This window comes from Crocuta crocuta, unplaced genomic scaffold (assembly GCF_008692635.1).
Source record: "Crocuta crocuta isolate KB4526 unplaced genomic scaffold, BGI_CrCroc_1.0 scaffold480, whole genome shotgun sequence".
Lineage (NCBI taxonomy): Eukaryota > Metazoa > Chordata > Mammalia > Carnivora > Hyaenidae > Crocuta > Crocuta crocuta.
Genome location: NW_027532418.1, coordinates 280,381 through 304,790, shown reverse-complemented (window position 1 = coordinate 304,790; position 24,410 = coordinate 280,381). Strand labels below are relative to the sequence as shown.

Genomic DNA, 24,410 nt, shown 5'->3' with positions numbered 1-24,410 from the left:
TAATGAATCAATAATTTTAATATTCTATAATCAGGTATACATGAGGTTCAGCAGACACATAATAATACTTATATCAAATAGACTTTTTTTCTTCCAAGTTTTTATATAAATTCCAGTCAGTTAACATACAGTATGATATTAGTTTCTGGTGTAGGATTTAGTGATTCATCACTTATGTACAACACCTAGTACTCATCACAACAAATGCTTTCCTTAATACTCATGACCCATTTAAACTATTTCACCAAGCAGCTCCCCTCCTGCAGCCCTCAGTTTGTTCTCTATAGTTAAGAGTCTCTTTTATGGTTTACCCCTCTTTCCCACCCCCTCTATATTCATTTGTTTCTTAAATTCCACATGAATGAAATCATATGGTACTGTCCAGTTTTCCCAGCATCGTTTGTTGAAGAAACTGTCTTTTTCCCATTGGATGTTCTTTTCTGTTTTGTCTAAGATAAGTTGACCAAAACATTCTACACATTTAATACAATCCCTCTCAAAACACCAACAGCATCTTTCACAGAGCTAGAACAAACAATCCTAAAATTGCCATGGAACCAGAAAAGACCCCAAATAGCTAAAGCAATCTTGAGAAAGAAAAGCAAAGTGGGAGGCCTCACAATTCCAGANCTCTATATTCATTTGTTTCTTAAATTCCACATGAATGAAATCATATGGTACTGTCCAGTTTTCCCAGCATCGTTTGTTGAAGAAACTGTCTTTTTCCCATTGGATGTTCTTTTCTGTTTTGTCTAAGATAAGTTGACCAAAACATTCTACACATTTAATACAATCCCTCTCAAAATACCAACAGAATTTTTCACAGAGCTAGAACAAACAATCCTAAAATTGGTATGGAACCAGAAAAGACCCTAAATAGCTAAAGCAATCTTGAGAAAGAAAAGCAAAGCTGGAGGCCTCACAATTCCAGATTTCAAGTTATATTTCAATGCTAAAGTTATCAAGACAATATGGTACTGGCACAAAAACAGACAAGTAGATCAATGGAACAGAATAGAAAATTCAGAAATGGACCCACAACTAAATTCTTGTTGTTTTAAATTAATAAATTTGGGGATGGTTTGATACCACTTCTACTTCTCTGCCACCTCACTAAAATTCTGGCAGTACGTTGCATCCTTAACTGCTCAGTATCCTGTGGTACCCTTTATGGCTTCAGCTCTTCCTAGTTTCCATTCCTTTGTCTTGTCCTTCAGGATAAGGGTGGTAAAATTTCCTGCTGATGGCCTCTGGATATGTCATTTACTTCTGCCATGACTTAAATGAATAGTTGTTCCTTATATTCAAAATATCTGCCAAATGTGTTTTCTGTTTCCTTCTGAGACCTTAATTAGGGTACTTCCATTTTCACCAGCAAAGCAGAGTTAAAAAGAAAAAAAAGCTATCAATAATGTAATTATTGCATTAGTATTTATTGTATATTTTTAAAGTTTTTGGCACTGTATAAAAATATATAAAAAGCAGTCCAGTTTAAAAGATCATAACATGTTTGACATTGAACAAATGAACCAATAAGTCTGAAATTCTAAGAAACCTTAGCTAATAGGTATTAACATGGCTCAAAAAGATTATGTTTCTATATCTAAAATACAGCCTGCACCTGGATTTAGCATGCAGAGATAATTTCTATGCATATAGCCGCTAACATGTCTTATAATTAAAATACTGAATCCAGAATGATGACAATTGCAAGACTTCTGTTTTCTTTTAAGTGGTTTTTGTCTTCATTGTTAGAATACATTTAACCTTTCTGTTACAAGACCTTTTTCATAATGCAAATCACAGGGAGAGGTATATAAGAAAATCTTTGGCTAGCAAATAAAACAATAATAATAGATTTTTAAAATCTTTACTGTTAGATGTACATGAATCTTAAGTTCCCTTTTCTGCTTTCCAAGAAATATGAAAGGATAGATTTCAGATTTGGTCATCAAATAATTTTGCCACTTTTTGCATTGGCAGATTTTAGGTACATCTAGAACTTTAAAATTTTTTCTGTGAATAATGAAGAATTCATTATAATCAATTTATTCTACTTAAAAATAAGTAAACATGGAAAATGAATATACAGACAGTCCCCAATTTATGATGATTTGACCTATAAATTTTTTTTACTTTACAATGATGTGAAAGCAATAAGCATTCAGAAGAAACTGTACTTTGAATTTTGATCATGTTCTGGTATGATACTTTCTCATGATGCTGGGCATCATCCACAGCTCCTAGTCAACCACATGATCATGAGGGTAAACAATATACTTACCACCATTTTGTACCCATAAAAACATTCTGTTTGTCACTTTCAGTACACTATTCAAGAAATTACATAAGATATTGAATATTTTATTAATGAAATAAACTTTGTGTTAGATGATTTTGCCCAGTTGTAGGCTTATGTAAGTGTTCTAAGCACATTTAAAGTAGCCTAAGCTAAGTTATGATGTTCAATAGGTTGCGTGTATTAAGTGCCTTTTCAGCATACTGTGGGTTTGTCAGGATATAACTCCGTCATACTTTGAGGAAGGTCTGCATATGCTGCTGGTATACAAAAAATCTAGAAAAAGGTTTATAATGAGCATAAATACATATTAAATAATCTAAAGGAAAATAGAAAAGTGTTACTGGAACCTAATACGAGACAGGGAAAATTATAAATAGTGAAATACAGTTNGATTTTGCCCAGTTGTAGGCTTATGTAAGTGTTCTAAGCACATTTAAAGTAGCCTAAGCTAAGTTATGATGTTCAATAGGTTGCGTGTGTTAAGTGCCTTTTCAGCATACAGTGGGTTTGTCAGGATGTAACTCCATCATACTTTGAGGAAGGTCTGCATATGCTGCTTGTGTACAAAAAATCTAGAAAAAGGTTTATAATGAGCATAAATACATATTAAATAATCTAAAGGAAAATAGAAAAGTGTTACTGGAACCTAATACGAGACAGGGAAAATTATAAATAGTGAAATACAGTTGATCCTTGAACAACTTGGGTATTATGAGGCACCAGCTCCCTGCATAGTTGAAAATCTAGGTATAACTTTTGACTTCCCCAAAACTTAACTCCTAAGTTTGATTGGAAGCCCTCCCCATAACATAAACAAGCAATTAGCACTTATTTTATGTTATATATATGTTGTATTCTTACAATAAAATAAGTTCAAGAAAAGAAAGTGTTATTAAGAAAATCATAGTAAATTTACAGTATTATGCTGTATTTATTCTTTTTTAATTCACATATGATTGGACCCACACTCTTCAAACCCATGTTGTTCAGGTATCCACTGTCTATACAACGAAATTTTTTAAAACTTTTTTTTANAAAAAATAAGTTCAAGAAAAGAAAGTGTTATTAAGAAAATCATAGTAAATTTACAGTGTTATGCTGTATTTATTCTTTTTTAATCCACATATGATTGGATCCACACACTTCAAACCCATGTTGTTCAGGTATCCACTGTCTATACAATCAAATTTTAAGTGACCAAAGTGTTCAATACAGAAAGAAAATATAAATAACAAATATACATAAATGAGGTGAAATCTGTGTTCTTTCTGCTATGTCAATATATGGAAAATGTTATTAATAAGTTGAAGGTATCAGAAACTCAATTTGCTTATCTGTTTCTAAGGTATAAAAATGTCATCTGTTCAGCTGAAGAGAATCATAAGTTTAGCAACATGAGTAGCATTTTATGTAGATTAGAGTCTCTAAGTTGTTTATAAAATATTTAAAAGGACTACTAAATATTTTCAAGATAATTTATACTTTAGAATTATAAGCAATGACAAATGGGTTAAAATTATATTCAAATATTAAACCAGGAACTGATTTTATGCAATACTCTTGCACTTAGTACAAAAATCCAGTTCCATAATTCAATAACCCATACCATTAGCAAATATAATTGGCATGATGCTGTGATCCAGTAGAGTCTCTTCATTACCATTCAGAATTATGTTCCTTCATGATCATCCCTAGTTTTTCCAGGAGTTCACATGACGGTTTCTCAGCTTTCGCATGGCTGATTTAACATCTTCATTCCTTAGAGAGTAGATGATGGGATTCAACAGGGGTGTACAAACAGTGTAGAACACAGAAAGGAATTTATCCACAGAAAGTCTGCTAAAAGGCCATATATAGAAATAAATGCAAGGCCCAAAGAAAAGAATCACCACTGTGATGTGAGCAGTTAATGTAGAAAGTGCCTTGGATGACCCACTGGAGGACTGGCGATGAACAGTGATCAAAATGATGATGTAGGAAATAATTAAAGCCAGAAAACAGCCCAATGATATCAGGCCACTGTTAGTTAGGGTCATAATTTCCATTTCATAAGTATCCATACAAGCCAGCTCTATCACCAGGGGAAGGTCACAAAAGAAGCTGTCTACCTCATTGGGGCCACAGAATGGCAAATCCACTGTAAAAGCCAAGTGGCTCACAGAATGAAGAATACCCACAGCCCAGGAAATAAACACGAAAATGATACATAGTCTCCGACTCATAATTGTGCTATAATGTAGGGGCTTGCAGATGGCTATAAATCTGTCATATGCCATAGCTACAAGCAACATCATCTCACTCCCAACAAAACTGTGAAGAAGGAATATCTGGGCCATGCAGCCCTCAAAGGAGATAGTCTTGTGCTCAACAAAGAAGTCCACAAGCATCTTGGGGGTGGCAAAATTAGATTGGCAGATATCAATAAAAGAAAGATTGCTGAGTAGAAAGTACATAGGAGAGTTCAAATGTGAGTCAGAGGAAATTATAACAATAATCATGATGTTGCCCAGCACTGATGTCACATACACTAAAGAGAAGATGGCAAAAAAGAAAAGCTGAAGTTCCCAAGAATTCGACAGTCCCAGAAGCACAAACTCAGATACCACTGATTCATTTGTGTGAGCCATATAGCCACTCTCTTGTTACCTAAAAGAAAATCAGAAAAATATAACAGTTGTTGCACTGTATCTAATATATAGACAAAAGAAATATGATAATATTTCAATTTAAAGTCAATTTAGTTTAATGAAACTGTATAAATAATCAACTAATATTTAACACCTGTGATGGCTGTGGAACGTAGAAGTATGAAAAAAAAGATACAATATGGATCCTATCATGATTTGGTAGATAAGATACACATATTACAGAATAAAAAATGATAAACCTAAAACAAATGCAAGTGATACATTAATACCACAAATATTAGAGTGAGATGAAAGAAATTACGCCAAAATGGTGAAATAAGGTTTCATGGAATAGGTTTAATTTAAGCTAAAACTTCTTAAAAACTTGGAATTTGCCAGCAAAACCTGAAGGAAAAGTCTATTTCATGCAAAAGGAATAGCAGGAAGAAAGTTTTAAAGGTAAAAGTATGAAAGACATATTCATGAAGCCATGTGTTAAATGGTCTGGCTGGAGGAGGGTATGCTAAGGAACTCAAATAAAACTGAAGATGAGAATGGTACGTCAGGTGCAAAGCATGGGTGCAATTAGACCTGAAAGGAAGGTTAAGTGGACTAGATCAATAGTCTTGAAATTTAGAATCATAAACATTAAAACATTGTTTGACGGTGTTTTCAGAAGCTTAATGGAAGCAGTTTGCCATTTTATGGAAAGAAGAGGCAATGTTGACATTCTGAAGTTTCTGTAAAGATCAATAATGTCTCTTTCATCCTTTTAACAGTAGTTTATCAGAGTCCACCTTCAGTCACATAAAGATAGATGTTGAGTGAACCATTGTGTTTTCAATGTATTCTGACTTTGCCTTTTGTCTTTTCCTAAATACATCTTACATACCTGGATTTAGCAAAATGAGTGACACCTTTCAGAAACCATCCTTTTAGAAATATTCCATATAACTATACATGGTGCATTTTGAATGCATGATAGATTTTCAAAAGAGTAAGGTTTAGCTTGTAAATTGCCTCTTGAGTGTTTTGTTTCGTTTTGGTTTTTGGTCGTTGGACACCATGTAGCCAGAAGAAAATCGTACATAACCTCCAGTGGTTCAGGAATTGTTTTTGGCTTTAGTCCTATGTACCCAACAACACAAAGTAGATATTTGTCATTGTACTGATTGAAGCTTGGTACGCTATATTTTCCCATGAGATATATATCATATCATGTATATACCATAATTAATATTTAAAATTTTTAAAGCAAAACTATACAGGTAAACACATCAATTTAAAATTTTAAACTGTTACAAGCTTTCAGTATGATTGTTCAAGCACTAAATCCTGCCTTACATGAATTTCCAGCTTTGCAGTTGAATTATGGTATCTAGTTTTAAGAAGACTGACAAAACTTAAGTTACTTAAGAATGTAAACAGATCAATAAGGCATGAACTGATCTCCATATGAGCTTCTATTATGGGATTTTTATCTCCATGTGGAAAGGTTGGGCCAGTGCTGTCATGTCTGATCACATATTTACAATGTAAAGGGGAGAGAAGGAGGAAAATAAACAGTGGAAAGGAAAAAGATTCCTAAGACCTAAAATCCCAAAGAACTACAGTTAGTAATTTTAAAAAAGATAAGGTTAAAATTTTTAGTTTAAGAAGATCCTATGAGGGACTTCTTACAATGTTCAATGCATTGTGTAAAGCCTGCCAAATACTATGGTAATTTACTAAGATAACATTAAAGAGTGAAAGGAAGAAGGAGGAGGAAGAGAAGGGGAAAGCTTAATGGTTAAAACATGTTAGATAAAGTTAGTAGTATTAATACAAAATTTAAGGATCATTTTTTCTTTGAAAAAATTTTTCTGAAAATGAAATTTTCTGCAAATTCCATCTTTCTAATATCTAATGAATAATAAGGTTTTTCATTTTTCAAAATGCAGGAAACAACTAGAAAATCCTTTCCACTCTAATTTCCTAGGATTTCTTAATCCAAATAGAGTAGACCAAGTTCAATGTTATATCTCATTTTCTTTTTAATATTTAAGGTATATTCTCATTAGAAATGATAAATAATAGGCACCAGGGTCTCTCAGTCAGTTAAGCATCAGACTCTTGATTTTGGCTCAGGTCATGATCTCACAGTTTGTTAGGTTCGAGCCGCACATCAGGCTCTGCACTGACAGTGTGGAGCCTGCTTCGGATTCTCTCTCTCCCTCTCTTTCTGCCCTTCCCCAAATAAAACATGAAAAACTATTTTAAAAAAGAAAAGATAATTAATATATGCCACTTATTAGTTGTGTGATTGGCCTTAGAAGACAGAGCTAGACTATTTCCAAGGCTATTTTCATCTCTAAAATTCTAAGTGCAGAGTTATAATATGAAAATGTAAAGTTTATACAAGTCACTCAGAATTCCTTACACTATTCACAGAACACCCAGAAGCCTCTCCATTAATCAGTCATTCACTTTTTCATTACTGGTATACTTCAGAGATATAAATGTTTCAGATCACAAAATAAACCAGTGGAGAATTCTCTCATTTCTGATGTAAGACCAAGTTTGATATATAGAAAATGATGTTACATCAGTACTCATTTAAAAGTATCTCATTAGAACTATAAAACTGTTCAACATGGATAATTTTAAACATGGATAATTTTTCTTTTCATTACTTTGTCTTACAAAAGATTACCTATAAGCCTAGCAGCAAAAAGCAATAAGGATTAACCCTCATTGGCCTATTTTGTGTATCTATCCCTTCTTCATACTAGGCATATTCTGATGATCAATAAATATTTCCCTAACAAATGGCTAAATATTCTCTGAATAGAAAGCATGAGAGGAGAAGAGAAGCGACAGATAATGGTTATGACATACTTTCCTTCGTTTTTCAGATGCAGACCCTATTATGTCAGTGCTGCCTTAAGCCAATGCAGAGGGAAATCAACAAAGTGGAGTGCAGGAATTGCCTCTTCTAGGTAGTTTCCAGTTTGAGACAAGAATAACCTTTCCTTTGCTATCTTCTAGTTGTTGATTTTGCATCTAGAAGATAATTCACAAATTATCTAGTCCAAACACAGTGATCAAATGCATGTAAAATATTTACACTTTTAATTTCTCCCAATTCTTCAATTCTTCCTTATTTTCTCCAAATTTTGTGTCCCACAGTTAGTTTCTTAGCTTCCTACTTTCTTCTGAATCTTCATACAAAAAATATTTGCAATATATTCTTGACTTGGAGCATTTTAACTTGGTCTCAGCACTAAGCTGTGCAGAAGCATGCCCTTCAGGTTATGCCCTGAGGTAGTGAGGCCCCTCCTCTGCTCCTCAACCATACAATTACAGTCTCCTAAGGTAAGGCAATATAAAGCCTCCATCCTCATTCTAGGAAACTCATTTCATTAGTGAAGTGAGAAATCACTCAGAAGTCTGATGTCACCCTGCAGTGGGAGTAATTATGTTTTACAAAATTATCTTTTCAGGAGGGGGAAAGAAAAAAGTTTTGATTTTTCTTTTTACCAACTATTTGGTACATAGGAAAGCAAAATATTACTAGATTTTTACTAAATAATTTTTCAATAGCTAAATTTCTGTTAAAATAATCAGACAATCTTGGGGTGCCTGGGTGGCTCGGTCAGTCGAGCCTCCCACTCTTGATTTCGGCTCACGTAATGATCCCAGGGTCATGGGATCAAGCCTCACATCAGGCTTGTGCTGAGCATGGAGTCTGCTTAAGTTCNATGTCACCCTGCAGTGGGAGTAATTATGTTTTACAAAATTATCTTTCCAGGAGGGGGAAAGAAAAAAGTTTTGGTTTTTCTTTTTACCAACTATTTGGTACATAGGAAAACAAAATATTATTAGATTTTTACTAAATAATTTTTCAATCGCTAAATTTCTGTTAAAATAATCAGACAATCTTGGGGTACCTGGGTGGCTCGGTCAGTCGAGCATCCACTCTTGATTTTGGCTCAGGTAATGATCCCAGGGTCATGGGATCAAGCCTCACATCAGGCTTGTACTGAGCATGGAGCCTGCTTAAGTCTCTCTCTCTCTCTCTCTCTCTCTCTCTCTCTCTCTCTCTCTCTTTCTCTCTCTCTCTTTCTCCTTCTCTCCCCAGCTCGCTGTTGTGTGCACTCCCTCCCTCTCCCTCCCTCCCTCTCTCTCTGTCTCTCTTACTCTCTCTCAGAATAAAATAAATCTTTAAAAAAAATAATCCAGCAGTCTTAAAAATGACCATCTAGCCCAGGGTGATTTCCTCCAATCATAAGGAGCTCACTACTTCCCAAGACAGTTCCATCTGTTGTTAAAGTGCTCAACTGGTTCTACCATTACTAGTTTAATAGCACAAATGTATTCTCACTTCAACATGATGGATTTTCAGATATTTGAAGGTGCTCTCATTTTTTTCCATGACAAATCTTTTATTTCCCCCTAAAAATATGTCAGTAGTCTTTCCAACTATATTTTACATATGAAGTTTTCTAGATTCCCAAAGGTTGTGATATAGATGTGAGTTTCAAGTGGTCATGTTTAAAGAAGGAAATTGAAAATAAGTTTCCCTATCACTTACACATATGCTGTGTGTGTGTGTGTGTGTGTGTGTGTATACCCTAGCAAAATGTTCACATATCTAGCGATGCATGAACAGTGATACTGCAGCATTGATTGAAAGAGATGATACTAGAATAAAGCCTATGTATTATGAATTTGAGAGTAAAGTAATATAATTTTTGATGTGATGGAATATATTCAATTATTACAATTATTTTTGTATGTTAGTTTTTTGTATATGACTGTGAGATTATAAAACATGTCAAAGTCAAGATTGATAAAATTATATGTGCATATTTTTATAAACCAGAAACAAAAATGAAGAAACTTATGAAAAAAAGTTTTAAATACCTTAGTGAGTAATACAAATTCTAAACTGGAAAGAAAACAAAAGGGAAGGGGTAAAGAAATGTATAAAAGGGGCTTAACATGAATCGGTAATGTAAATATATTTTTTAAAATTTTTAATGGTTTTATTTATGTAAGAGAAAGAGAGACAGCGTGAGCAGGGGAGGGTCAGAGAGAGAGGGAGATACAGAATCTGAAGCAGTCTCCAGGCTCTGAGCTAACTATCAGCACAGAGCCTGACACGGAGCTCAAACCCACAAACTGTGAGACCATGACCTGAGCTGAAGTCGGCCGCTTAACCGACTGAGCCACCCAGGTGCCTCAGATAATGTAATATTTTTAAAACTAGAATCTTTGGCCAAATATATTTGCTTAAGAAATATTTTTCTTAAGTGGTCTTAAGAATAATTTTAAAAACACATTTTATAAAAACACATTTTAATGAGCNTTTAAACTTTTAATGGTTTTATTTATGTAAGAGAAAGAGAGACAGCGTGAGCAGGGGAGGGTCAGAGAGAGAGGGAGATACAGAATCTGAAGCAGTCTCCAGGCTCTGAGCTAACTATCAGCACAGAGCCTGACACGGAGCTCAAACCCACAAACTGTGAGACCATGACCTGAGCTGAAGTCGGCCGCTTAACCGACTGAGCCACCCAGGTACCCCAGGTAAGGTAAATATTTTTAAAACTAGAAGCTTTGGCCAAATGTATTTGCTTAAGAAATATTTTTCTTAAGTGGTCTTAAGAATAATTTTTAAAATACATTTTAATGAGCAAAACATTAAGTAGGCTCGATGCCCAATACAGGGCTTGAACTCATGACCTTGAGATTGAGAGTTGCATGGTCTCCTGATTGACCCAACCAAATGCCCGTAATGAGAAAAGTTTACAAAATTACAAATAAAATACAATGAAGGACAGTTTCCATTCACAGCAGAAACAAAAGATAAAATATAAATTATCTGGAAAAAGTTAATCATAAATATACAGGTCTTACATGATGGAAATTTTAAAACAGTGAAAATATGAAAGGAATAAAATATATAGGGAAGCATAGGTCTTTTATTGATTAGAGAGAATCAGTTTTTCCAAAGACTTAGTATCTCTAAATCAAATATAACTTCTTTCAGAAATATTTATTTTTAAGAAAATATCATTTTTTATTATATCTGTTTAAGAAGCTAACAAAAGCATACTCCTAGGATAATGTCCTGAGAGAGGGACCCCAGGCAGAGAAGGAAAACCCATATCTGGAGTCAGAGTCAATACCAATAATGACAAATCACTGTGCCTGCTTGGAGGAAGGAGTGTGATATAATTGACTTGGCACTGAATGAGTGTGGTCTTGCTGAGAGATGGCAGCGTATCAGGTTTTCTGGATCAGTCCCTTCTGCTGATTAGTGTTCAGGAGCAGTAGCAGCACGTAGGAGACTAACCTTGATGAAAAGGATTCCATGGTTTTGATGTGAGAGGCAGAAATCCACACACTTTGTGCTTATTCGCATAGATCTATCCTCATTTTCCTCTGCCACATTTTCCAATTTTGATCTTTCAAACCCCTAACAAACAAGCAAAAACATTTTTCACTGTCCAGGAATTCATATTTATTTTTAAACAGGACCCATTCTCCATCCTAAACTTGATCATTGAATGTAATGTTTATGGCTCTTTCCAGTAACATAATTTTCCCTCACCAGTTTCTATTAGAGTCTTCTGAGTAGGCTTGGGTTAGTAGTCCATTTTTTGGCTTTCATCAAGGCAGATTCAAACTACTTGCAGAAACCCTTCTATAAGGCCATAAAAGTGACCTGAACAAAAGCAATGGTGGAACAGAAATAGGTAATATAGAATTCTAGACTCTTTTATAGTGCTGATTATTTATGCTTTTCTACCTGTTTCAGCCTGGTCACAGAGGTACTGGTTGCAATATGTGATGGCTTGCTGCTGTGAAAGCTGGAATTAGTGACTTGTTCATGATGAGCAGTGCTACTCACATAGTCACTGAAAATCCATGGTTAGGAACTCAGTGTCTGGTAAGGCCCCATAGCATGCTAGGATTTACTTTTCAACCAGTGTGTAGTTCTCTGCTACAGGATGCAGGGCTTCTTTTCTAGGATCTTACGAATTAGCATCATCATTCTTCTAAGTGACTTTACCAAAGGATTTACAAAATTATCTTCTTAAAAAAATTTAATATTTATTTCTGAGAGAGAGCATAGCAGGGGAGAGGCAANTGTTCATGATGAGCAGTGCTACTCACATAGTCACTGAAAATCCATGGTTAGGAACTCAGTGTCTGGTAAGGCCCCATAGCATGCTAGGATTTACTTTTCAACCAGTGTGTAGTTCTCTGCTACAGGATGCAGGGCTTCTTTTCTAGGATCTTACGAATTAGCATCATCATTCTTCTAAGTGACTTTACCAAAGGATTTACAAAATTATCTTCTTAAAAAAATTTAATATTTATTTCTGAGAGAGAGCATAACAGGGGAGAGGCAAAGAAAGAGGGAGACAAAGAATACGAAGCAGGCTCCAGGCTCTGAGCTGTCAGCATAGAGCCTGACACAGGGATCAAACTCACAAATCATGAGATCATGAACTGAGCTGAATTCAGATGCTTAACTGACTGAGCCACCCTGGTACCCCCAAAATGTTCTTATACGNCTTCTAAGTGACTTTACCAAAGGATTTACAAAATTATCTTCTTAAAAAAATTTAATATTTATTTCTGAGAGAGAGCATAGCAGGGGAGAGGCAAAGAGAGAGGGAGACAAAGAATCCTAAGCAGGCTCCAGGCTCTGAGCTGTCAGCACAGAGCCTGACACAGGGCTCAAACTCACAAATCATGAGATCATGAACTTAACTGACTGAGCCACCCTGGTACCCCCAAAATGTTCTTATACATCATCCCTATCTCTATTTCATGGGTTTTCCTGGTATATATGGCCTGAGTAGCAGGGAAGCTTGTACCGAAAACTGGACTTAGTGCAAGAATTCATTGAAAATTGGAAATCCTGTGAGTCAAGCTAAAATTGTACCATAGTAGTATTTATGAGGCAGCTTTATGCTGCCTCCAAAATTCATTGAGCCTGCAAGCAGTGTGTGTCTTTCTCAGTGATAAGAAGCACAAAGCAAAATTACATGCCTTGCATGTCATGAGGGGATCATGTAGCATGTCCCAGAATATTCGAACCCCTACAACCTGAGTGATTTAGCAGATCCCTGAAATGTTAGGAATATTTTATGTCACTTTCTGCTCACAGGTCTGATCATTGTATGCTTTCAATATAGTGAACTATTAAGACGATGTATAGAGTACCAGGACCATTAAGTTACCTAAGGACTATATTGTGACAATGTAGGAGAGCCAGTATAGAAATAGGTCAACTGTAAATCCTTCAGAGGGTTAGGGAGTGACTATTTTTTTCTATAATTGTGAAAATGCTATCACATTTCAACTTTTAAAAAGACAGAGTTCAGAAGATTTCTTCAGCTTTTTATTGGCATTTCCGTTACTTTGTGGTATCTTTCATGTATTGGGTCCCAAGAAAATTTATAATGGAATTTCAAGATATTGAAAATACAGCATATTATATGGCAAGGATCTTCTCCAAAGAAAAGTATTTATGGTGAAATATAATTGTCAAAAAAGTAAAATACTTATGGTGAAATATTGGATCGTGACACTGCCTTCAGATTCTTCTCTCCCTTTTCAGTCTTCTAAGGACCATACTGAAGTGCCTTGCACTTAATATGTTTTTCCTGTAGGTTTCTGTTACTCTGTATTTTTAGAAATTGTACTGCTAATGCTTTCCTTTTACCCTATAGCTAACTTGAATCAGATGATTTCTTATTACAGTAAAACCTTGAATTGTGAATAACTTGTTCTATGAGTGTTCCACAAGATGAGTGAACATTTGTAATAAATTTTAATTTGATAAATGAACAATGTTTTGCAATATGAGTAGTATATGATGCTTAATATCACATAATCATAACTGATCCAATGGTTCTGTCTCACTTTCTCTCTAACTGTAGGATTGCGGGTGATTGTCTCCCATGCTCAGATGCTCAATCTCAGGCCACAGTGCTTGGCAGAAATCAGTGATTTTTCAGAACATTGAAAGGTGCTCACAACTGGAACTAGTATATTTTTTCATTTCAAAGCACCTATGGACAGTCTTTTGATTTTCCATACAAGAGTAACCTTAGGAGTGCTTACTTCATTCTAGGTCAGGCTGCCTGCAGATATAGACCCCTTCCTCTGCTGTCTTATTGCCAGTTACATTAAATACACTATATGACAAGAATTTATTACTAGTATACTGTAGTCAACATCCATGCAAGTGTATACAGTGGCCCCCATGAAGAAAAAGATTCCATTGAGCCAATAGATAGTGATTTTGCTAGTGATAGTGAAAGTCGTCCTACACAATAACCCTCTTCTCTCTCACCTTCCTCACACCACCATGAAGGTTTTCAAAAGTAAGTGCAGGTTAATTTGTTTTTCTGTTTTTTTTAATATAATTTATTGTCAAGTTAGCTAACATACAGCATATACATTGTACTCCTGGATTCCAGAGTAGATTCCCAGAGTTCATCCCTTATATACAACACCCAGTGCTCGTCCCAACAAATGCCCTCTTCAATGTCTATCATCCATTTTCTCTTCTCTCAAGCCCCCAATGTAAATCCTCAGTTTGTTCTCTGTATTTAAGAGTCTCTTATGGTTTACCTCTCTCTCTGTTTGAAACTATTCCCCTTCTCTTCCCCCATGGTCTTCTGTTATGTTTCTCAAATTCCATGTAAGAGTGAAAACATATATTTGTCTTTCTCTGACTCATTTCATTTAGCATAAAACCCTCCAGTTCCATCCACATTGTTACAAATGGAAAGATTTGATTCTTTATCATTGTCAAGTTGTATTCCATTGTATATAGAAACCACATCTTCTTTATCCATACATCAATTGTTGGNGTGTGTGTGTGTGTGTGTGTGTATACCCTAGCAAAATGTTCACATATCTAGCGATGCATGAACAGTGATATTGCAGCATTGATTGAAAGAGATGATACTAGAAAAAAGCCTATGTATCNTGAATATTTTTGGATTGTGGAATCAATCATCTGAGTTTCTATTATGTCTTGTGGAAAAATTCGCTTTGATATACAAGTGCTTTGAATTACAAGCTTGTTTCCTGAATGAATTATACTTGAAAACCAAGGTTTTACCATATTTGGATTTTAATGGAACTAAAGCATCTTCACTTTTTATCCTAAGATCGCATCTTAAGGTTCACTTCTCACTGGTCACATTGTTTTCTCTCTCTAGAGTCTACTCCTTTAAATCACATCACATCAGCTCCTTTAAATACTCTCTGAGCTATGTATTAAGTTTCTATTCCTTGTCTGAAGTGTTACTCATTCACTTAGCTCATACACATAGCAGGGGTAATTTACATTCTGAGTGTGGAGGGAACAAACAGGTCTGCCCTGGCTTTTAGTACCATCTCCTTACTTGTTAAAATGTTCATGTTATGAAAAACCCTTTAGGAATATGTTCATTACCATAGACACAGTCCTTATCTCATGGAGTTTAGTTCTGTCAGGGAGAAATATACTAATCAAATGAAGGTTCAGAGTTAGCTCGGTGTTGTGAGTAGAGAACCAAAAGCCTTATTAACTGCATTAATGAGGATTTTTTTTCCTTTGTCTTAAGAGTAATAGGTAAGAATAGAAAGATGTTAAGAAGGTGACCTGATCAAAAGCAAGTCATCTGCTCAAGGTCACATAATAGTAATGTAGCCTGTGCTCAAATCCCAGTCTTTTGACAAGCAGTAGAAAAGTTATTTTTACATTTCTAAAATGTACATTTCTTATTTCACAATTTTTAAAAAGTTGGATTCATTTCTCAAGTTTCTCAGTAGAATAGGAAAAGCCTACAGAGATCTGTGAACCAGGCAGAAAAAAAATATATTTCAAGTTGTCTTACCATGTTGAAATAGGTGTATGAAAAAAAAGTTTATTATTAAATTATATTAAGATTTGTTTTAAACAAAATATAATGATTCATGGGATTCTACTTAATGTCTCAATTTCAGCTGAAATATGCTAGTTACAGCTTAAATAGCTGATAGAAAGTAAATTTAAAACGCATTGGTTTTAGCGTTATGAATTTCTCTCTGTTTTATTGGAACTAGAATAATTTGAAATATTTCCTGGAAAAAATGAAATCTTGGCCTTTTTTTGTTTATTTTTATCATTGAATGTATGACACACAAATATGATAACACAAAGTAGTGCTGCTTCTGCCTTGGCAATGGTCTTAAGAGCTTCAGGGTAAGGATAACAAGTAGATTTATCTTTTCAAATTGAAAGGTCTTCAACAGGATCTTTTCATGAAAAGCAGACTGATGATTAAAACTTTAATACAGACTTTAAGGATTAAGTGTTCTATACACTTGAATTATCCATTTTCCCTCATAACAGTGCACTCTACAAGGTTTCCTATCACATAAAAAGAAATATCCATGAATGACTGAGGAAAAACAAACAAGCAGAAACAAAAGCAAACCTTTATTTAATCAATGAAAATTGTCACACTGGCTTTGAGTAGAGAAAGAAAAAANAAAAAGAAATATCCATGAATGACTGAGGAAAAACAAACAAGCAGAAACAAAAGCAAACCTTTAATCAATGAAAATTGTCACACTGGCTTTGAGTAGAGAACGAAAAATTTTTTTGAGGTTAGTATTTGTTGTCTTAAATGAGAGAAAATAAAAAGTTTGCAAATGATATTATCCACTTCATAGATAATGCTAGAATTTTTCATATTTTGAAATACATCATGGGTGAATTTCACTTCAGTATATAAACAGATAGAACTGCCAACATTTTTTGGTTCAGCCAGCTCCTGATTTTCCTCATTACATGTCATATTTTACGAACCATTTTTAGATGCTTCTGACTTTTCAGTATCTTCAAAATACTTAGTGTTTCTATACCTGTCAGAGTTTAGTCAGGAAACAGAAACCACACTGGTAATTTGAACAGGGAATATTGAATATGAAAACAGTAACTGATAATAGAGATTACCAAAAGAGGGTAAAAGGAAACTCCAAATTGTACTAAGGCTAAAGGAGAGACCTCAAAAAACAGTGATAAATTTGGAAGGGGGGGTCCCCCTCCTCAAGGGTGGTTTCAGAACTCTGAAGAGCATATGAATAGGCCTCCTGGATGAGAAGTTCCCCAGATTGCCTTGTGCCAGAACTGGTCCACAGTTGGAAGGAATGAGGAACAGGAAATTTAAGGCTGAGACTGACAACAAAACTTGCTGAAAGATGAGTGCCACTGGGTGGCCCATGGCAGCTTTACTGTAGGAGAAAGAAATTAAGCATACTGGAAGTAGAAAAAAAGCCTGTTCTTCTCTTCATCTAGCATCCTCTCATGACAAAGGAGAAAGGTTTGAGTTCAGGTCTGGAATCACAAAACAAGCCAATGAAGGGTAGACTTGATGTCAGTAGGCAACAAAATGGTAACTGAAAGAGCCTCTTTGTCAAGAAATACACAAAGGAAAAACTACAGTTCTCTTTATTAAGTGGAGTATTTTATTTTCAGCAACCTATCTGCTCTTGCTACTCTTTGATGAGAGGAAACACCACACATAGTTGTGATCATTGTTTTTTTTCCTGGCACGCGTTGGCTAGAAATTCTTCTAACAGCTCTGAAATTGTGTCTAAGAAAGTAGTCAATTTCATCAACATTCAAATTGTAGGACTTTGAATATTTAGCTTGCCAAGAGATATCAAGAATTAAGAATAAAATGTGGTTTTCTCTATTACAAGAAAACGTGTAGGCTTTCCAGACATTCTTTTGAAGAGCTTCACTGAAATATACATGACACTTCAACTTTTCTGGAATGAACCTTACAAAAGTAATTTGTTCATTCATAAGCAATGTAAGTGATGCCATGTGAAAAAATTCAAAAACTTTTGAAAGTTTGAAGTTCTTTGACTCAAGCATTTCCTCTTCTGTAAATGTTAGCTATGAGAATGCAGACCCCATTTCTTAATACTTATTATAATTCAAGGATTCCATCAAGATAAAAATTTAAGACTAATTCAGTATCATAGACAAGCGTATACTTTTCTCTGTTAAAGATCACTTTACAAAGTATTTTATTTAAAATGACAACCAACTGCCTTCACATTAAAATGAACAACTTAAAAAAATTAAAATTACTTATACAAGTTTTATATTATTTTAGTAAAATTTATTAATTTTACAAAAATATCCTAAAACCAAAAAAGGAAATAATTTTTAAAATTATGTTTTACATAAATGAAATTAATTTCTGAAGTAAAATATTACTTTACATGCAATCTTATGTTTAAGTGTTTATGCTTTGGGGAGGAGAACTATAATATTCATCATATTTTCAAAAGAATATCATAGTCAAAAAATGTTATGAGTACCTGAGTAGCTAATGTAACTGGTGCAATTAACCAGATACATACTTTCCAAATTTCTTAGCATATTGATTCTCATTGTTTACTGTATTTAGCATAACGTTTTTATAAAATACCAAGCAAGAAGGCTTAATTTCATATTAGAGTAATCAAATTACCTAGCATTGAAAAAAGAATGAAATTAATAAGTTTTAATGAATTCTGCCTCCCTAATACTTTGTTACTACTTTTATTAGGAAAAAATCGTATATTACATAATCCTTTATTCAAGAATAAGATGGATCATAAGGCTGGACCTTATTCCCTAAATAGAATAAAAGGCTGCCTGCATGGTATAGAGCCAGGAATCTGATAAGGTCTCTTCATTCTGCTCCTGTTTCAAATCTAATCAGCTAACTCTCTTCTCTTTGTGTTGATGGAATTTAAATCCTAAAATTAGAAAAAAATGAATGTGTATGTCTTCCTTTAAGAGGTAACTGGTAGATTTAAATGAACACTGAAGTGTCAATTACTGTTAAGCTATCCTTATTGGAAGGTAAACTTTGAGAGTAGAAAAGAGCAAAGAATATAAAGTCTCAGAAGAACTAGAATGCTATGAAGAGAGTAAAAATTGGATGGAAGAAGAGGAAATTCCCAAGATCTTTTCAGTATTTTACTTAATGGTGCTCTATTACAGTTGGTTTCAAAGAAAACGAAATGGAATTGGGAAGTAAGAAGACAAACAACAAAAAGCAAAACTAGCNGAAGAGGAAATTCCCAAGATCTTTTCAGTATTTTACTTAATGGTGCTCTATTACAGTTGGTTTCAAAGAAAAGGAAATGGAATTGGGAAGATAAGAAGGCAAACAACAAAAAGCAAAACTAGTGTTTGTATTGTTGACATAAAGGAGAGAGTTATGTTTATGTTTGTCTAATTACCTTTTATGAATTGAGGAGTTTGGGAAAATAAGCTTAAAAACTTTAATCTACATTAATAAATAAATCCCCTAATGGTCTGTAGAGTTCAGGGTAGAGATCCAGAGGTCTTGTGGAGTCCAGGTTGCAGCTGGGTTGTATATTTAACATTGATTTATTGTCACTAAGAACTCCATGCCTGCTTTAAATGCAAAGACTGTTACACAACTACTTATAGCACAGACTAAAAAGTCAGTGTCAAAGTAGTTCAGCTTTAAAAATTCTCTCTTTTCTGCAACTTACAATTTCAGAGGAAACTGGAATTATCTTAACTGATCACAGAAAGACCATAAAATAAAAGATTTGAAATGCAAAAACCCCTGATTATGTACAATTCATTTTAAAAAATTAATATTTACTTATTTTTGAGAGAGACAGAGCACAAATGGGGAGGAGGCAGAGAAAGAGGGAGACAGAATCTGAAGCAGGTTCTAGGCTTCAAGTTGTGAGCACAGAGCCCAATGCAGGGCTGAAACCCATGAACCATGAGATCATGACCTGAGCAGAAGTCAGACACTCAATTGACTGAGCCACCCAGGCACCCTTGTAAAAATCATTTTAAATCATCATTAGTTATTGGAAAACAATATGGAATAGGTGTAATTGACTTTAGCAGAGGGATTTCATAAAATAAAAATCTCCACTTAAGTCTTTACACTTTTACCTATGGAATGGCTATCTTCTGTTTGGAAAATTCAGTTTCAGATTCCTGAATACTATTCATATATATATAAGGCTATATATAGGTATATAATTTAGTACATTCATAAAATCAGAAAAAGTGTCTAAATTTATGCTCACCGAAGAATTATACTCACCAGATAAGCAGGTGCTCTCTTTTTTCCCCATCATATTCATATTTACCTGCAACTAAAGCAATGAAAGCAGTGATACTGTCCAACTATAGTCATTCTATATTTTATTTCCAGAACCCTTAATCATGATATATTTTCCATATTTTTTATATTTAGCTTTTTCTTAGGTTATATATGAAGAAAGTTTTGTTAATATCCATCAAATCTCTCTATATCATCTTCTTTATCACTTCCACCATAGTTGAGATACACCACAAGAACATACTGAAAATATTTATAGACAGAGTACTGATTGGAGGAATTTGAAGGACTTTTGTCTTAGTAAAGGGAATTCCTCACTACTAGTGGTATTTCAGAAATTTTCTTGGGTCTCAAGTAATAGGTCATAATTTTCCTCATGGCAACCTTTATATCCCTGTTTCTTAGTGTATAAATAATGGGGTTTAGAATGGGAGTGAAAATGGTGTAAAATATAGCTAGAAGTTTATCCACAGGGTAAGTGGTAAAAGGCCACACATAGATGAAGATGCAAGGTCCAAAGAACAATATTACCACAGTGATATGGGCAGCCAGTGTTGAAAATGCCTTGGCCATTGCAGCAGAAGACTTAAACCAGACAGTGACAAAAATGATGATGTAAGAGACAGCTAAGAGAGAGAAAGTACTTAGGGAAAGAATTCCACTATTGACTACAATTAGTATTTCAATAGTATAAGAGTCCAGGCAGGCAAGTTTGGTCACTCGAGGAAGGTCACAAAAATAGCTGTCTACAACATTGGGCCCACAAAAAGGCAGGTTCACAGTAAATGATAACTGGCTTAATGTGTGCACCAAGCCCACAGCCCAGGACACCGTTACCAGGAAAGTGCACGTCCTTCGGCTCATGACGACTACATAGTGTAGGGGTTTGCATATCGCTACGTATCTGTCATAGGCCATGGAGACAAGTAGTACCATCTCTCCTCCAGTAAAAAGGTGAATGAAGAAAATCTGGGCTATGCAGCCACTGAAGGAGATGGTCTTGTGTTCACTCAGAAAATCTGCAATCATCTTAGGGGTAGCAAAAGAAGCCTGACAGATATCCACAAAGGAGAGGTTTCCCAAGAGGAAGTACATGGGGGAGTGCAGGCTGTTATCAGAGGTTACTGTGATGATAATGAGAAGGTTTCCCAACACAATGACCACATATAACACAGAGAAGAAAACAAAAAAGAAAAGCTGGAGATCCTGAGAACTAGAGAGTCCCAGCAATACAAATTCAGACACCGTGGAAGAATTGAACTTATCCATGGATCCAGGCTGCAGACAGTCTTTGGAACAGTCCTAAGGGAGGGGAAATAGAAAGCGATCAGAATTATGAACCACAGACTTTTAATGCAAAGGATTCTGAGGTCCCAGATATGTGTATTTGCTAAATAAAAAATTTTGAAGAGATCATGAAAATATACTGGAGAGTAGAAAGGACCTTAGGACACAATGTCTAAATAACACTAAATTTTATCATTCCATTAGAACCCCTTGAGTGCTGGGTAGTCTTTACAATGCTAGGCAGTAGTAAAAAGCTTATCCATGAGCTTACTTATGATCACAAGACAAGAGGAGTGACTTAAAGCGACTTCCATAGGCTTTGTAGATCGGCAAAAATAATTTACATCTGTTGTTCTTATGGTTGTTTTCCATCATTAATCATAATCTTTTTAAGTGTAACATTCTCTTTAACTCTACAAGAGATATTTATGGCTTGATGTTTACTGTGTGATGTAAAGTCATACTGATGACTTTAGACTATTTTTTTCTGAGCTTTAATTCTGCATTTCAAAAAAGATAGGCAATGGTGAAAATGCCTACTTTACAGAAAGCTGTGAAATTTAAAGATAATAGCTTATGACATTTTTCTATCAAAGTAATTGTAGTATAATAAATGTTCTTAATATGTTGAATTCCCTTCTTTTAACAAAAATTTATCTGAGTGCTATTGCAGGAATCATATACAATTTAGATAATTCCTACTAAAGAGTTACCATTATATTTTATCTGGGTTTATAGTTAAACAGTCCAGTCTGTCAGTTGTTCATCTGTATAATTTCTTAAAATGCATCTTATGACTTTACCTTAATTATCTAAAATTATCTAACCACCTCTACTTGGTTGTTTAGTAGCAGTACCTAAGTTTTCTTTATACATTGGCTTTGCTGGTCAAAATTAGGTATAGGCCAGGAAATTGTTAAAAGATAGATCCTAAAAGTTTTCATGACAAGAAGAATCTTTTTTCTTTTTATTTTATGTGTGTAAGATGCTGGGTATTAACTAAACTTATTCTGGTAATCATTTCAAAATATGTAAATCAGACCATCACACTGTGCACCTTAAACTTATGCAGTGATATATGCCACTTATTTCTCAACAAAGTGAGAAAAAATAGATTTAGGCCAACTTATGTTTCCCTGCTTACTATTATCCATGACCACATTAATACTCCTTTATAATTAATGAGAGAATAGTTATTTTAGGAATTTTTGCACTGAGAGAAAAATTGAGTTATAAATGCCCATGCTCCTAAAAATATACTTTGTTGGGAATCAGAGTAATCCTAATAATTAGCTTAAATCCACATATCATTTTTTTTTTTTCTGTAAAGACACAGTCCTGCTGTATAAATCTAATTTCACTGAACTGGAAAAACTTTCAAGAAGTTCTACTTTAAGAAATCATATTAGTTCTGACAATTAACTTGACCAGTTTTTTTTTTTTAATGTTTTATTTATTTCTGAGAGAGACAGCTGAGCGGGGGAGGGCCAGAGAGAGAAGGAGACACAGAATCTGAAGCAGGCCCCAGGCTCTGAGCTGTCAGGACAGAGCTGACGCGGGGCTCGAACCCTCAAACCATGAGATCCTGACCTGAGCCAAAGTCGGACGCTCAACTGACTGAGCCACCCAGGCACCCCAAATTTGACCGGTTTTAGTAAGGAACTTGAGCATGATGTAATCTTAGCCCCATGTGAGAACACAGATATCTTTCACTATTTATTTCATACATGAAACCAGTCTTCCTAAGTCCCCAGGATATACCCCAAGCCTTTCATTTTTCCCCACCAGCTTTATTGAGTTATAATTGACAAAAGTTACATATATTTAAGGTAGACAAAGTGATGTTTTGATATACGTATACATTATGTGATAATCAACACAAAGTAACATATCCATTACTTCTTATAGTCATCATTTTTGTTTTTGATTTTTGTTTTGTTTGTGAGAACAATTAAGATCTACTCTCAGCAAATCCCAAAGTATATGAAGTGGTATTATTAGCTAAAGTCACCATGCTGTACTTTAGATCTCTAGACCTTATTCATCCTGAATATCTGAAACTTTGTATCCTTTTATCAATATAGCTGCTCATTTAGATGGATGACTCTATCAGCCTAAAATATACTACTCTGGCATATTGATTATGTGGAATTAATTTCATTTGACAAATAACCACTGCAAGAAGAACACATCTCAGACCACAGTTCACAATTTTTCTACACAGTTCAGCTCTTTTCCCCTTTAAACCTTTCTCCACCATGTAACTGTCACTATACTTCCAGGTTGTAAACTTACTTTTTCCAGGACCTCACTCTCCCACTTGTAACATCTCATCACTCCTTGAAGTAAAAAAGATAGTAAAATTTAAAGTCCTTAGCATGACAACCAACCATATACTATGGTCTGCTTTTACTTACACCACTTGCTACTCTCTAGCCAAAACCAGACTATTTCTTTTTTTTTTTTAATGTTTATTTTTGAGAGAAAGGTGGGGGGTGCAGAGAGAAAGAGAGAGAGAGAGAGAGAGACAGAATCTAAAACAGGCTCCAGGCTCTGAGCTGAGGGCACAGAGCCAGACACGGGACTCTAACTCAGGGATCGCAAGAATGTGATCTAAACTGAAGTCTGATGCTCAACGGACTGAGACACCCAGGAGCCCCTGTATTCATTTTCTGATGTCTTTCACAGATAACCTATTCCAGTGCAAATGCCACCTCCTCTAAAAGCCTTCCTAGAGGCTTAAATTGAAACTTCCTTTTTAATGTTGCTATAGGACTTTGCTCATATGTAGATTATGTACTCTCCCAAAGAGCTTTTGTGTAGATGTTCTTTCCCTGCTGTGTACTATGATTCTTGTATTCTCATGCTTCTTATTTATCATTCACAGGACATGGTACATAAATGCACATAAAATATTTTCCATGAATGTGTTTTAGTGTTAACTGAAATATATTTCACCTCACATCTGTCTTTATTCAACTTTTCTGCCTCATAATCTAACTGTGCACAAGACCTTCCCAGGGAATGACCTTCAAC

General features: G+C 34.8%; 2 protein-coding genes across 2 annotated transcripts; both read right to left on the bottom strand.

Moving 5' to 3' along the window:
• Positions 1-3,993: 3,993 nt before the first annotated feature.
• On the bottom strand, positions 3,994-4,929 carry LOC144243893 (olfactory receptor 4K1). The gene has a single exon (XM_077779031.1). It carries the CDS (start codon positions 4,927-4,929, stop codon positions 3,994-3,996), a length of 936 nt encoding a protein of 311 aa, XP_077635157.1.
• Positions 4,930-20,384: 15,455 nt separating this feature from the next.
• Positions 20,385-21,356, bottom strand: LOC144243894 (olfactory receptor 4K5). The gene has a single exon (XM_077779032.1). The coding sequence runs from the start codon at positions 21,354-21,356 to the stop codon at positions 20,385-20,387; it is 972 nt and encodes a 323-aa protein (XP_077635158.1).
• Positions 21,357-24,410: the final 3,054 nt, after the last annotated feature.